The sequence below is a fragment of the Papio anubis genome, chromosome 11 (assembly GCF_008728515.1).
Source record: "Papio anubis isolate 15944 chromosome 11, Panubis1.0, whole genome shotgun sequence".
Classification (NCBI taxonomy): domain Eukaryota; kingdom Metazoa; phylum Chordata; class Mammalia; order Primates; family Cercopithecidae; genus Papio; species Papio anubis.
Window position 1 is genome coordinate 104,159,518 of NC_044986.1, and position 16,569 is coordinate 104,176,086.

At 34.5% G+C, this 16,569-nt stretch overlaps 1 protein-coding gene across 3 annotated transcripts in view; it reads left to right on the plus strand.

The window, feature by feature from the left end:
- Positions 1-16,569, plus strand: part of DNAJC1 (DnaJ heat shock protein family (Hsp40) member C1) — a 241,034-nt gene that overhangs the window by 66,232 nt on the left and 158,233 nt on the right. For all 3 annotated transcript variants that reach the window (XR_002524539.2, XM_021943951.2, XM_003903454.3), the window contains exons 2-3: positions 8,457-8,558; positions 9,046-9,092. Coding sequence is in view for 2 of the 3 variants with exons in the window: in XM_021943951.2 (XP_021799643.1) it covers positions 8,457-8,558; positions 9,046-9,092 (149 nt within the window). In the remaining variant the exon portion in view is untranslated. The remainder of the gene's footprint in view (positions 1-8,456; positions 8,559-9,045; positions 9,093-16,569) is intronic.

Consider the following 16,569-nt stretch of genomic DNA (forward strand, 5'->3'; position numbering starts at 1 on the left):
ACACCATGTACAGTAAATCCTCTCTTGCCATCATCAGTAGAGTCTTAGAAACTGCCACTTGCAGTAAGTCTTTAAATAGCATCATTTCCTTCAATGTTGTTTCATTATAGCATGAAGAAAAAAATTGTTTTCATTGTATGTCATTTTACCTAAAGTTGCAGTATCTAAGAACCTTATCAATGACCGTAAGTGAGGACTTGCTGTGATGAGTCATGTTTGTTTTGAATTCATTCTGCCAATATCTGCATTTTAATTGGAGAATTTAACTCATTTAATTTTTTTTTTTTTTTTTTTTTTTTTTTTTTTTTTTTTTTGAGACAGAGTCTCGCGCTGTGTCACCCAGGCTGGAGTGCAGTGGTGCGATCTCGGCTCACTGCAAGCTCCGCCTCCCAGGTTCAGGCCATTCTCCTGCCTCAGCCTCCGAGTAGCTGGGACTACAGGCGCCCGCCACCACGCCCAGCTAGTTTTTTGTATTTTTAGTAGAGACGGGGTTTCACCATGTTAGCCAGGATGGTCTCGATCTCCTGACCTCGTGATCCGCCCGCCTCGGCCTCCCAAAGTGCTGGGATTACAGGCTTGAGCCACCGCGCCCGGCTAACTCATTTAATTTTAAGGTAATTACAGACAAGGAGCGACTTACTTTTGCTATTTTGCTATTTGTTTTCTATATATTATATGTCTTCTTTGTTCTCCAGTTCCTCCATTACTGCCTTTTTTTGTATTCAGTTTTTTTTCCTAGAAAATAAATAAATAAAATAAAGCTATTTTATTCACTTTTCATTTGTTTTACTGTAGATCTTTATATTCTTAGTTTTTGCCATGGGAATTACAATTAACATCTTAATTTATAGCAGTCCAGTTTGGATTAATACCAATTTAGTGTCAATCGTGTAAAAATTTTTGTTAGAATGTTAGATGCAGAAAGGAAAAATTAAAAATTAATTTGAAAAAAGAAAATAAAAAATGTTGCTTGTATAACAAGCACTATTCCTTATTCCTTATGTTGTTTATTGTCACAGATTACATTTTTATGTATATAATGTCTGCCATAGACATAGATTTATATTGTTTATGACATATTTGTAGTTACTGCTTTATGTAACTGTCTTTTAAATCATATAGAGTAAAATTGAAGTTACTAACCAAAATGCATTAATAATGACTTTTATATTTATCTATGTAGTTACCTGTTTTAGTCTGTGCTACTATAACAGTATGCTTTATGCTGGGTAATTTATAAACAACAGAAATTTGTTGCTCACAGTTCTAAAGGCTGGGAAGTCCAAGATCAAGGTACCAACATATTCACTGTCTGGTGAGGGCCCGTTCCTCTTAGATAGTCCCTTCTGTGTGTCCTCCCAGGGCAGAAGGGCAAAAAAGGCACAGGTCTATGGGACATCTTTTACAAGGGCACTAATCCCATTTGACCTAATCACTTCTTAGAGGGCCCACCTCTTAATGCCATCACATGGAGTATTAGATTTCAACACATGAGTTTTGGAGGGATGCAAACATTCAGACCACAGCATTATCTTTATCAGTGTTTTTTATTTCTTTGTGCTGATTTGAATTACTTTTTTTTTTCTTTCAGCTTGAAGGACTCCTTATAGCATTTCTTATAAAGCATATCTACTAGCAATGAATTCTAGTTTTTTAACTGGGATATCATAATTTCTTTTGTTTTTGAGGGATAGTTTTGTTGGATATAGACTTCTTGGTTGATAGATTTTTTTTTTCCTGTTACTTTACTACCGTCTAGCTTCTATAATCTCTGATGAGAAATTAGCTGTTAACATTATTGGGGATCCCTTATACATGATAAGTTGCTTCTGTTGCTGCTTTTGGGACTCTTTCTTTTAACAGTTTGATTATGATGTTTCTAGGTATGGATCTCTTCAGTTTTCTCCTACTTCGGGTTTGTTGAGATTCTTAGATACATAGGTGTATGTCTTTTATCAGTTTTTGAAGTTAGATGTCATTTTTTCTTCAAATATGTTTTCTGTCTCCTTTTCTCTGTCTTCTCCCCTCTTGGAGGTCCCTTATGTGTTTGTTGGTACTTTTAATAGTGTTCCACAGGTCTCTTAGGCTTTGTTCATTTTATTCATTTTTTTTCCTTTCTGCTCCCCAGATCAGGTAATCTCTGTTGATCTAAGTGTTCATTGATTCTTTCTTCTGCCTACTCAAGCCTGCTGTTGAGCCCCAACTAGTAAAATTTTCATTTCAATTATTGTATTTTGCTAGTCCAGAATTTCTATTTTGTTTTTTTAAAGTTTATTTTTGTTGATATTCTCAATTATGTGAGACATTATTCTCATACATTCCTTTAGTTCTTTGTACATACTCTTTAAGCATATTTAAAATAATTGATTTAGAGTCTTTGCCTAGTAAATGCAATATATGGACTTCCTCAGGTACAATTTCTTATTAATTTTTTTTCTCTGTGTGAGGACCATACTTTCTTGTTTCTTTACATGCCTCATAATTTTTTATTGAGTATTAGACATTTTAGATATATAATGTGGCAGTGAAATTTTCTACTTTCTTAGAGGTTTTTGTTGCGCTTATTGTAGTTGGTGTTGTTTGTCTAGTGACTTTTGTAGACACTTTTGTAAAGTTTATATTCTGTGCTGTGTGTGGCCACTAGAATTTCTGTTCAGTTAGTTTAGAATCTCTGGTCAACTAATGATTTGGCAGTTATTTTCTTAACAGTTGGAGCCAGAAATATATAGTCATGCATCACTTAATGACAAGGATGCATTCTGAGAAATGCATCACTTGGCAATTTTGTCTTTGTGTGAATATCGCAGTGTATTTATACAAATCCAGATGGTATAGCCTACTGCAAACCTAGGCTATATGGTATAGCCTATTGCTCCTAGGCTACAAACCTGTATAGCGTGTTACTGTACTGAACACTGTAGGCAGTTGTAACACAAAAGTATTTGTGTATCTAAACATATTTAAACATAGTAAAAATACAGTATAATAGGTAAAAAATGTACGTGTATAGGATATTCACTATGACTATATCTTGCAGGAGTGGAAGTTGCTCTGGGTGGGTCACTGAGTAAGTGGTAAGTGAATGTGAAGGCCTAGGACATTACTGTACATCGTATAAACACTGTACACTTAGACTACACTAAATTTATTAAAAATATGTGATCTCTTCAATGATAAATTAACCATACCTTACTATGTAACATTACTACTTTATAAACTTAGCTTTCTGACTCTTTTGTAATAACACTTAGCTTAAAACACAAACTCATATATACCTGTATAAAAAATTTTTGTATCCTTATAAGCTTTTTTCTATATTTAAAATTATTTGATTTTTTTACTTTTTAAGCTTTCTTGTTAAAAATCAAGACACAAATACACCTGAGCTTAGGTCTACACAGGGTCATGATCATTAATATCACATGTCATTTAATTGGAAGGTCTTCAGGGTCAGTAACATGCTTGGAACTGTCATCTTTTATAACAGTGCCCCTTCTGGAATACCTCCTGAAGGACCTGCTTGAAGCTGTTTTACACTTTATTTCTTCTACATATTTTTTAAAAAATTGCCCTCTGAAATAACCGTAATAGTATAGTAAATACATAACCCCGTAACATAGTCGTTTATTATCATCAAATATTATGTACAATACACAGTTGTACATACTATACTTTTATACAACTGGCAGCACAGTAGGCTTGTTTACACCAGCCTCCCCATAAACACATGAGTAATACATCGCACTGTGACATTAGGAAGGGTAACATGTCACTAGAAGATAGGAATTTTTTAGCTCCATTGTATTGTATTCTTATGGGACCACCATCATATATGTGATTCATTGTTGATGGGAACATTGTTATGTGGTGTATGACTATATAAATATAAATAAATAAATTTTATATATATATATATATATATATATTTCCAGTGTTTGCCAGTAGACTGTGTATATCTTGGGGCCATGCCTTCAATACTTAGTTGGGCAGTTTACATCTTTCTTATCTTCAGTTTCTGCTTGTGCAGAGCCTGAAGATCAGCCAGAAGCGAGAACTTAGGGCCTTCTCAAGTGTTTCTGAGCATGTGCTCTGTCCTGGGCACACACATGGCCATCTAGTTTCCAAGGAATACGTAGGACTAGATGTCATGTCACTTTTCACAAGGAACATGTCACTTTTCAGTCTGTGTGCCCAAGCTTTTTGAGAGCTTGTTTGGAGATTCTAGCAGGGGAGCGCAGCTACTTATATACCCTTGACTGAAGACTGGTCCTCCTCTATCAGGGATGGTTGTCCTTTTGGACTGAGCATGCAGCTTCAGGAGGGACGCACATGGAGTGGTGAGGGAAGAAGGGGACACCCGCCTACTCAGCCAGATCAGCCAAATCAACCCTGGCGATCAGTGGGGTGACAGATGTCGCAGCCAGATCCACCTCACATCCCCAAGCTTTTTGATAATTAACCGTAGCTTACTATATAACATTTCTACTTGATGAACTTTTTAATTTTTTATCTTTTTGACTCTTTTGTAATAATGCTTAGCTTAAAACACAAACATATATGTAGCTCTATAAAAATATTTTTGTATCCTTTCAAGCTTTTTTCTATATTTATAGAAACAATTTATTATATCCATTGTTTGCCTCAATTGCTACCCCTTACCCCATTCAGCACTGGCTAATACATTTGCCTGTAGGCCAGGCACGGTGGCTCTTGCCTCTAATCCCAGCACTTTGGGAGGCCAAGGCAGGTGGATTGCTTGAGCTCAGGAGTTTGAGACCAGCCCGGGCAACATGGCAAAACGCTATTTCTACAAAAAATAAAAAACAAATAAATAAAGTTGCCTTTAAATGTTTACGACAGATGGCCTATCTGCCCTGGCAGAGTTCTGAGTGTGGCAAAATAAAAGCAAGCCCTTTACACAGTTTAAGCCAACAGAGAGGTTAAAACAAAACAACCACAGATCTTTGAGAACAAGGTAAACTCTGATCCCTCTGGCACCAGGAACCTAACCAAGGCCTTAAGTTGGCATCGTTAAGACCCTTAGTGAGAATCATCTTTTTCTTAAGTGCTTGCCTAATTGCTGTAAATTTTGACAGGTTTTCAGAGATCAAATAAAGTTGATTCTGACAGTTTTTGTCAGGTTATTTTCACTGTTTCTGTGGAGGGACGAACTTGGAGTTCCCTAACATGCTGTTTTTTGCTGACATGCCATTGCATTGTTTCCATTTTAGTAAGCTTACATTATTTTCAGGTTTTGTTGTTGTTGTTGTTTTGGAGACAGGGTTTCACTGTGTCACCCAGGCTGGAGTGCAGTGGTGCAGTCATGGCTCACTGCAGCCTCAACTTTCTGGGCTCAAGTAACACGCCCACCTCAGCCTCCCAAGTAGCTGGAATTACAGGCACATGCCACCACACCCAACTAATTTAAAAACTTTTTTTGCACTGATGGAGTTTTTCCATGTTGCTCAGGCTGGTCTCAGACACTTGGGCTCAAGTGATCTGCCTGCCTCAGCCTTCCAAAGTGTTAGGATTACAGGCGTGAGCCACCACACCCAGCCTCAGAGTGTTTTGTTTTGTTTTGTTTTTCAAAAGTTAAGATACGTTTCTTCTTCATAGAGGTCACCTGACTGTTAATAATTCATGTTTAGCTTGCCAACCATGAATGGTTAGCTTGCACATTTAGAAGGAAGAGAATTGTAACAGATGAATCCAGTAGATCTGAGTTAAAGATAGCCATTTCACTCACGTGCTATCAAAAAATTTTCTCTCCAAGCTAGAGAGATAAAACGTCTAATCCAGTGAATATGGGAGATGAATGTTCTAACATTCAGGTCTCTAATAGAAATGTGATGTCAAATGTATTAGACAAGCCAATACATACCACGGTGTTTACCTTTAAAGCTCCAGTGGAACATATTCACATTGTAGTTATGTGGACATGTTCCGTATAGTTTATCAGGTCAAGAATGTAACAGTTGTTCTCACTACCTTCCCAAAACTCTATCTCATTGGGAAGTTAGCCCAAATCTGAAGCTAAACAGCCAACATAAAGAGATCTGATTCTGAAGCAATATTTTCTGAGTTTGAATTCATTGAATACCTAATATTAAATGAATACATAAGCTAGTTTGAAGTACAGCTTATCTAGAGCATGTCTTTGTAGATAAGAAAATCTTCATGTTTTTCACCTGTATCTACTTGAGGTAGAATTTATTGGTGAAATAACTCTACTGGATAGATTCTCAAGAGGAAAATAGTCAGGCAATATTTGTGTGTGAAGAACAGAGCCCTGTTCCTTAGAAGAGAGCTGTCTGTATCTGTAGCTGGGTGAAAAACAACATGAGGTTGGTGAACTGTGTCCTAAGGTGTAATAATCTGGGGGACCAGGAGGATGAGCCAAGAGGGTGGGAGATAAGGCTAAAAAAATTGGAAAACATAGGTGACAAAGGCGTCTGGTAGCTGCTCAAGGATTTAGAGTAGCAGAGCTGTCTGACCACATTTACATTTGGGGTACATATGGTGGCAGAAAAATGGAGGATTGGGGGATCAGAATGGCAAGACTGGAAGCAGGGAAATGCCTTAGGTTACTATTAGTTGTTTTTATTTTTAAGTAAGAAATGTTCCATAGTGAGCATGTATTAATTTTGTAATAGAAGAAAATACATAGCTATTATTTTGTATGAAATATACTTGTTGAATAATTTATGATATAGTTCCAATTTTTAAAAAATCTAAGATTAAAATCCCAATTAGAGATTGGTTATTCAGTTGACACTTGATGTCTTTGCTCAACAAAAGGATTCATCATAAATTTTCATTAAATAATCATTTGTTTCTACCACGTTATCTGTAGTCTATGTAGGGAACATGTCAATTTTATTAAGGAAATTAGAATGAAAATTACAACCATGTTACCTGCAGTACTTTACTAATTTTTATAGCTCTGCAGCCTTCCACAAGTCACAAAAATACTCACACCCCGGGTAACATACTAGTCTGGAGCAACAAGCCCCAGAAAACTGATAATAAAAATAATGGTTTGTAAAGACAAGCCTGACAGACTAATTATAGCTTCACTTTGTCTCTCTCCAACTCTATTTAAAAACTATTGATAATATTTAGTCCCAGGTATATAGATTTTTTTGTGTTGGTTTGGTTTGGTGTTTTCATCATTTGAACTTCTTAGTAGTTTTTGGAATGACAGTCCGCTATCAAATGAGAGACATTTAATAAGCAAGTTTACTCTCATTTTTCCCAATACGAGTATGTTATTTGAATATACTTTAAGTTTAATACAGATCAAGTTTTAAACTCCAGCCAGGCACGGTGGCTCACACCTGTAATCCTAGCTAGCACTTTGGGAGGCCGAGGTGGTTGGATCACTTGAGGTCAGGAATTCGAGACCAGCCTGGCCAACATGGGGAAATCCTGTCCCTACTAAAAATACAAAAAATTAGCTGGGTGTGGTGGCGCATGCCTATTATTCCAGCTACTCCGGAGACTGAGGCACAAGAATCTCTTGGACCCAGGAAGTGGAGGTTGCAGTGAGCTGAGATTGTGCCAGTGTACTCCAGCCTGGGTGATAGAATCAGACTGTCTCAAGGAAAGTTTTAAACCCTACTTGACAGCGTATTCTTTGTTATTATTATGCATTTTATACTGGCCATGTAGAAATGATGTTGTCTGATTTTACCTGTGCACACAGGATTATATAAAATGTAATTTTAATATCCACTTAATCTAAGTACTGAACCATGGTAACCTTTTAAATATATTTAAACTATACTAGTAATACATAAATATTGGGCAAATTTATTTTTATGAACCAGACTGAGGAGGCTGGCCAACATTGAAAATACCCTTTAAAGTACTGAGTAAACAAGTATAGTATATTTAACTCTTTCTAATGATAATAATTTTTGATAAATGCGAATTTAACTCTCTTCAGATAGGCATGCTTTTTGACATGTGAAAGTGAGATTCCGTAAGTTGTTGCTAAGATGATAAACTCAATATAAATAACAATAGAGAAACCATACAGTTAGCCTGTGACTCAGAAATTGGCTTTAACATTTGCCAATAAATGAAGAGTTTCTTTGAAGGCACACAGATGTATTAATTTTTAATTTGTTTCTTTTTGATCTCCTAATTGCTGAAAAAGATTTATTGGTTAATTTTAGGAAGGCAAGTGTTTGAAAAGTTTCGCCAAATACTGTCTTCTTTAAATGACTGTATGGTAATGAAAAGTTAAGAGGAGAGCCAAATTAGATTGAATAATTGTTCAGTCATGTGGGTCAGGCTAGTTGCATAGCCTGGTTGTTAGACTGATTGCTCAAATTACATTGCCTGGGGTCCTGCACTTGGTTGGCTGTCTTCTCAGATCTTAACAAGGTTCTGGGAATTTCTTTTTCTGACAAAGTTTGCTTTGTATTTTCCCCTCCCCCTACCACCTCCAGGATGCATCATCTGCAGACATCAGAAAAGCATATCGTAAGCTTTCACTAACTTTACATCCAGACAAGAATAAAGATGAAAATGCAGAAACTCAGTTTAGACAAGTAAGTGAAATATGCTATTATATATATTTTTGTGACAAATGTATTAGTATGTTGATGGTAGAAATATTCACTTATATATGGAATATTTTCATTTGTAAATGAGGTAGTAGTTTAAAATATAGTGTATATGTTTTCAAGTTTTTACAAAATACATTTTTACCATTTTGTATTAGCATCTCTAAATTCTTGGAGGGTCATAATTGTCATAATTTTCTTGTCTAAATTACAGCTTTTGTTTTTAAAATGCACATTTTAAGATAAGTATTACTTTTGTAACTGTCACAAAGGTTTATTTTGATATCAAGCATTTTTAACCTCTTAAGGTACTACCAAAACGTAAAGTGTTACTTATAATTGAGATTTCATCTGTTTATTGTATATATGGGCACATAGGATTTTCTGCATGTGTATTGTAGTGCCTTCACCCTCCTACGTGATTTCTTATAGTTGAGAGTATTTTTATTTTAAAGTAATGCTTTTATTTTAGTTGGTGGCCATTTATGAAGTTTTAAAGGATGATGAACGAAGGCAGAGGTGAGTGTTCATTTCTGCTTTTGAATTAAGATGTTATCATTTCATGCAACAGTTTATAAAGAATTAAGTCTCCTTAAACATTTTGTTATGTTAGTATTTTATTTTTGTTTCTTCCAAGAAATGCAGTGTTTTAAAAATGTGTGTTTGAAGCAGAGTTAACTTTATTGAAAGTATTCACTAGATTGATTCGATACTTACAAGCTTCAGGATTATGAGTCATAATGTTAGCAAGTCCTGGCTTCCTTAATACGACTTTTAACGTGAGTGTTTATGCCCTGGGAAATGCAAATACTGCTGAATTCAAATAAATGTCCATTCTTTCCCATATGTCAGTAATAGCTCCTATTTGTGCCTGGTGCTTGGTGCTTTTTCCCCCACTATTCCTTAAATGTTTGAATTAGACCGTAGTGATAGTCAAGTTAGTACTCTTTCTTGATATTTCCTCACTCTCAAAATAACCCAATTATATAAGCTTCTGTAAGCCTGTAGAAGATAGGGGTGGAAGAAAACTTTGCTTCTTGTGTCTATTTCTTTTGCCTCCTTCCCTTCCTTTACTCTGCTCCGGCGATTCTGCATTGAGGGTTAAACTTCAGAGTGGAGGCAGTCCCTCACACTAAGACTTCTCTGTGCCCCTTTCAGAAGAGTGGCAATATATTTATGTAGTAGTTTATAATGCCAGTGACTTAAGAGGAGATTACACAGAGGCCCCTTTCCTCTACTCCTACAGAATGTATGGAATGTAGACATCATTTCAGCAACCTTCTAAGTTTTTTAAGTCATACCACAACACATATGCACATACACAACTAAAACAATAGTTTCACAAAATACTTCTTATTGCAAGTTAAACACATCATTTTCTATTCTAGGCTAGACTAGTCTTTTGATGTTATTTATTTATTTTTTTTTTTTAAATGTTGGTTGTAGTTCACTAAATTGATTTCATGAGACACTAGTGGACCACAATCCAAAATTTGAAAATGTTGTTCTACAGTACAAGAGTACCTTTAAAAAACAAAGCAAAACAACACCTAGGTATTTGAGATTTAGGCAAAAGCCAACTTAAATATCTGTATCCTTCAATAGGGGGGTAATACATCTTTAGACAACTCTGTAAATTATGCTGTGTTACATTCTGAATCTTTCCTCAAATGTATTATCTGGAATTAGTCTGTATCCTAAAATGTTAGCTACCATTCTTGATTCTCATCTTAACCATTTAATTTGAATACCTCTGCTTGTCAGATTGCAAAGCACAAGGATTCAAGATCTTCTCTTAAAGTGTTCTTCGCTTTGTAACAAGGGCTGGCATTGGTCCAGATACCATAGCAGACATTCCTCTGGTTTGAGATAATCCATAGTGTTGAAAGAGTCCAAGAAGTGTGTTGAAAGAAGTTTTGGTCATTCTGCGCATATTTTCTAGTTAGTTTCTCTGTGAGCCCTAGTTTTGTTTCACACATTTAAGAATGTGTCTGTAAAGGTAGCTTTATTTAGTCTTCTAATATCTTTGGCTTGAGGTGTTTTCTTTTTGTTTGTTGTTATTTTAAGTCAGTAAACTTTGTAATTTCTTTCAGTTACCGAAATTATTTCTATCTTTTCAAAACAAATCACTTCTTATATATAAATTGTTTCTTCATTAACATGGAATCATCTATTAATAAATAACATCATCTCTTTAGGATTAGTTCTCTCATTTATTTTAGAGAGTTGATAGAAAAAAATGAATGTGACAGTTACACAAACAGCTGTAGTATTTATACCCCTTGAGGCACAAGTAACTCTTTGGTAGCTGGTTTTCCTTGAGGCAAAAGTCTTAACTAATCAAGCTAAGAATCACTTCTCTAAAGCTTGTGCCTGAGGCCAGGTGACCTGTGAGTATTTAAACATAGGAGACAGACATCTCTGCAGACAATTACTTAATGTTTATAATTCCTTTAGGGAAAAAAAAGAAGAGCACAGTCAGCATTATCTTCAAAAGAAGATTATCTACATATTGATATAAAAAAATACTTTTTGGTATCACAATTATTTACTATAAATATTCATTAAATAATACTTTCAAATGTGTAACCTTCCAGGAATTGGTAATTCGGGAAATTGTCAGACATGTTTCCTATTTATTTCCCTTTTATATAATTGTGTTTTCTCTGAAGTCAGATGCATTGTTTGAATTTTGCTGGAAAAGAGAATAGCAGTGAAATTGATAAATTAACAAACCAAATAACTTTTTGTAGAAAAAGAAAAAAGGAAACGCTTGGGTACAGTGGCTCACATCTGTAATCTTAGCACTTTGGGAGGCTGAGAAGGGCAGATCCCTTGAACTCAGGAGTTCGAAACCAGCCTAGGCAACATGACGAAACCTTGTCTCTGCAAAAAATACAAAAGTTAGCCTGGCATGGTGGCACATGCCTGTAGTCCCAGCTACTCAGGAGGCTGAGGTGGGAGGATTGCTTGAACCCCAGAGGCAGAAGTTGCAGAGAGCTCTAATTGCGCCACTGCGCTCAGCCTGGGCCACAGAGCAAGACCCTGTCTCAAAAGAAAAAAAGAGGAAAAAGAAAAAGTCAGCTTTGTTTGATTTTTTTTAACATCCTTATTTGGGTATAATTTGCATACAGTAAAAGTCACCTGTTTTAAGTATACAGTTAAATGCTTTTTAGTAAATTTACAGGCTTGTGCAAACCATCACCACAGTCCAGTTTTAGAACATTTACATCATTTCAAAAAAGCTTTAGCCCATTTGCAGTAATTCTTCACCCTGATCTGCAGCTCCAGGCAATTACTGTTCTATTTAGTGTATTTATAAATTTGTCCTTTCTGGACATTTCGTATAAATGGAATCATGCAATATATAGTTTTTTGTATGTGGCTTCTGTTAACGTAACGTTTTTGAGATTCATCCATATCGTAGCATATACCAGTAGTTCATTCTTTTCTATTGCTGAACAGTATTCCATCGTATGGATATACCACTTATGTTTATCTGTTCACTAGTTGATGGACATGTGGGTTGTTTCCAGTTTGGGGCTATGATGAACAAGGCTTCTGTGAACGTTCACATAAACTTCAGATGGACATATGTTTTCATTTCTCTTGGTTAGATTCCTAGGAGTGCAATTGTGAATAAACGTTTAAGCCTTTTTCTCCCCCAAGAACATAGACTACAGCTTGAAAACACACTCATGTACTGCATAATGACATTTCACTCAATGAGGGACCACATATACAATGCTAGCCGAGCGCAGTGGTTCACACCTGTTATCCCAACACTTTGGGAGGCTGAGGTAGGAGGATGGCTTGAGCCCAGGAGTTTGAGACCAGCTCTGGCAACATAGCTAGACCCTATCTCTACAAAAAATAAAAAAATTAGCAGGGTGTGGTGTTGCATGCCTGTAGTCCCAACTACTTGGGAGGCTGAGATGGGAGGATTGCTTGAGCTACTTGGGAGGCTGAGATGGGAGGATTGCAAGGCTGCAGTGAGCCATGATCGTGCCATTGTACTCCACCCTGGGCGAGAGAGTGAGACCTCATCTCTAAAACAACAACCACAGCAACAAAAAAACCCAATGCTTGTCCCATAAGATTATAATATGGTATTTTTACTGTACCTTTTCTGAGTTTAGATATACAAATACTTACCATTGTGTTATAGTTGCCTACAGTATTCAGTACAGCAACATGCTATACAGGTTTGTAACCTAGAAGCAATAGGCTACCATGTAGCCTACATGTGTAGAAACTGTACCACATAGGTTAATGGAAGTACACCATGATGTTCACACAACGAGGAACTTGCCTAACGGTTTGCCTAATTATGCATTTCTGAGACCCAATCACTGTCATTATTAAAGCATGCCTATAACAGGTTTTCGTGGTTATTGTAAGAAAGCCTAGCTTAGCAGCCTTCTCTAAACTCTTTAGCTAACTTATTTTGGGAAACAGTAGCCCAGCTATGTTCCAACAAATTTTTATGAGTGCCCTGAATGTTAATTGAGGTAAAGTACTGAGTACCAGCCATTACATTTATATACTAGATTGCGCTTTAGTAATATTAATATAGCTACTTTTGTTTAAAATATATTATGAATTTTTAACCAGTCTTCTTTTGCTAACCCAGTTGTGAAACTTTAAGATTTTTTGTCTGTTTCATGTTACTATATTTATATAAGTTGAATGTGTTTTAGTTTACTAAATAACTTTTTATTTACAAATGCAAAGTATAGTTATTCAGCCTTAATATGTTAAACTTTTATAAATTCATTAACTAGTTATTGTAAATGTGATTACAGGTGTGTTCGAATCAAAATAAACGTTAGTCTGAGAATAGGAAATTTATTTTAGCACCTTTCCTAAATAAAGTGCAGTGTACCACAATTTTTGGCATATATATTTTTTTTCAAAGAAGAATGAGAGCAATTAATTTAGACATGTTTTCTGTTTATAATGTTTGTACAAGTAGTTTTTATTCAAAGTTTCAAAATGTTACCTAAATGGAAATTATGTTATTATTGTTTTAAACTAAAAATTCCAGCTTTGTAATACAGAAAATTCATAATTTAGGCACATGCTAGAATTATTTAAATATTCATTTTCATAATATACAGATTTTTAATTTTAGTTACATAATTACTATTTGATATTTCAAAAAATAGTAACGTTTTAAATTTCCATGCATTTTTCTGCTGGTAACTTGAAAAAAATTTTAAATTTGTTTTCCAGTGTTTGTATTAGCCTAAATATGTTTCATGAATTGCAGATTATAGTATGAAACTCACTAATGAGTATGTAACCATTATTTTATGTTCATGATGTATATTGTAAGAAAATCAAGTGAAATAAACACACATTAGGCCATATGTTGGATGTGTGGAATTGATTAATGTTTTCATTTCCAAGAAAATTCCATTGTAATTCCCTGTGATCTTTAGCATTAGTGATATTTTTTATCGTAGAGATCTGTTTCTTTATATCTTACAACACATACATTTGTACATTCTTAATCTGACTTTAACAAATAGTTGAGAACAGTTTGTATGAATCCCAAATACAGAGCATTTTAACAGTGTTATATGTTTAAATACAGAAAAGCCTAATAAAGTGATGTTTTAAATTTTATGTGTCAACACAGTATTTCTTCTTAAATAACTTATGAAAATAGTGTCTGTGTGTACTTTAAGAAATTTATTTTCAATGTTTCATCAGGAAAGCAGTAATTTATCTTTTAACAGCATATATTCTAAAAAGTGAACTATAATGGAAGCTATCTTTCCTTAAAATGGCCAGTCGTGTAAGCCATAATATTCATTGATAGTAAAATCAATAGAGCATTGATTCAAAGCTTAATCCTTAGAGACTGTTATTTAGAGTGACAGACATAGCCTAGTAAATATCTAGTTCTGTTTAATGTGTTCAGTGCATGAGGTTTTGCTCTCTTGAATGTGTGCACTAAATACAATTTATACGTAGGGTAGAAAATAGTAGCTATTAACAGACACATAGCACTTTCAGTTATGATGGTGATAAAATATTTGATAAGAAATTCTTAGCTATGAGTTCAGCTGTTTTCTCTTCTGCTATAGTTCAGTTATATCCAAAGCAAATTTAATACTTAAGAGTGCTATTAAGGAATTGTCTCCATTTTCTTAGATGTTCTTTATCAATAACTATACTTTTTTTCCTGAAATTATTTCATGGGAGAGGTTTGCTAAAAATAATGACTTTTATATTCACCTTTTTTCCCCCCTCAAGAAATCTGAAGTAGACTATGGATTGAGAATAGATTCAGGACTTAAGATTGATTGGACTTCATTTGAATGTTGTAATCTTATGTTAGAGCACTTGAAACCTTTTTACCTATACATTTCTCATTTAAAATGAGCCGGCTTTTATAAGATTGATTTAAACATAAATTTTTGATAACATGAATGATAGTTTCTTATGAAGTCATATTATTATATCTTGATGTTAATATTCAAGCATTTCGATAAATATTGAAAAAGAATAACACCAGGTTTTTCTGATCTAGCTACTGCCAAACCATACATTAATTTGTAGACTCTTGTATATTACACAATTTGCTTTTTAAGAGTTTAGTACTAATTAATGACCTTTCCTTTCAAAATTGGTAATTCCAATTTGATGATACTGTTATTAATAACCTAAGTTGATCAAAAAGGTTTTCTAGATTTGCTAATAAAATATATTTTGCATTTATATCTGATGTTTTTCTACTGAAAAAAGAAGTTGCCTGTAATAAATCCTCTGCTTTATTTTTTTAGCATATCTCCAAGGTATCAATTTAATAACTATCAAAGTAGCTACTGCAGTTGTTGCATTTAAATTGATTTACATGTCAAGACTGGCAGTTTAGCAGCTGCGCTATTATTCCTAGATCGGTCAATTTACTTGAGAAAAACCTACTACTGAGTTCTACTGACCTGCCTGACAATATAGGCCCTATTTCTATTCCTGTAATTAGGCCTGCAACTAACTCAGAATATTTTTAATTAAAATATTTTGGTCAATGTGTTGCACCAAATTAGGCCTTTCAGTGAAGATTTAATTCTGGAAATAGTGTGATTAGAATATTTAATGAGTTGTGTTCAATTAAGATTAACAGGTTGTGTGTGTTGAACACAGTGTTTGTGTGTGACCATTTTGAGTTTTACAATCATAAATGTTACTCCTTATTTTTAACCTCAAAGATATTTGTTCAATAGTTGTCTGACAAGTAAATTTAAATTCAGTTGAAAATTTATTTTAAAGTAACTTTTTTATTCTGATAGTACCAAGAAAGCTGATTTGAAATGCATCAGCTTTTTAAAGGACTAGGAAAGCTTTTACTTGTTAATGTTCTTCTCTTCCAGCAAAAGCCAAAAATGAGGAAATTGCCACTTAAATGTTTACAAATAAACAGTTGAGAAATCCAACGTAAACACTGGTTGTTTCCACATCTCTTTCTAATTTGGGAGTTTTTTATTTTCTAAAGGAATATAGCAATACGAAATTAAAAGGTACTCAATTTTATAGGCTTTTACCTCGTTTAAAAGCTTTGATAAAATCATGTGTATAAATATTTCAACATTGAGCCACCATAGTATAGGGGTAGAAATAAAAGCACTGACTAGAAAATTTATTCAGAATTTGATTCAGTTAATATGTAATTCATGGTAACAAACAGCTCTTACCTTGATCTTTCTCCTGTTGAGATCCTTCTTTTTGTTGCTGACTTCAACGGTGGAGTCTTTACTATAGACTAGTAGACAGGTAGACTACATGTAGCTCGTTTAGTTTAGATGTCACTCCAGGAGTCACAACTTTGGGTGCTGCAAAAATATGAGATCTAGTATCCACAGTGTATTACTGGGCATTTTTTTGAAGGGTGTCAGTGACTAGAGCTATCTACAGTGCTTTGAATTTACTAGACATTATAATGCTGGGAATGTATGTAAACATTATCTATTTTGGATAAATTATTTTC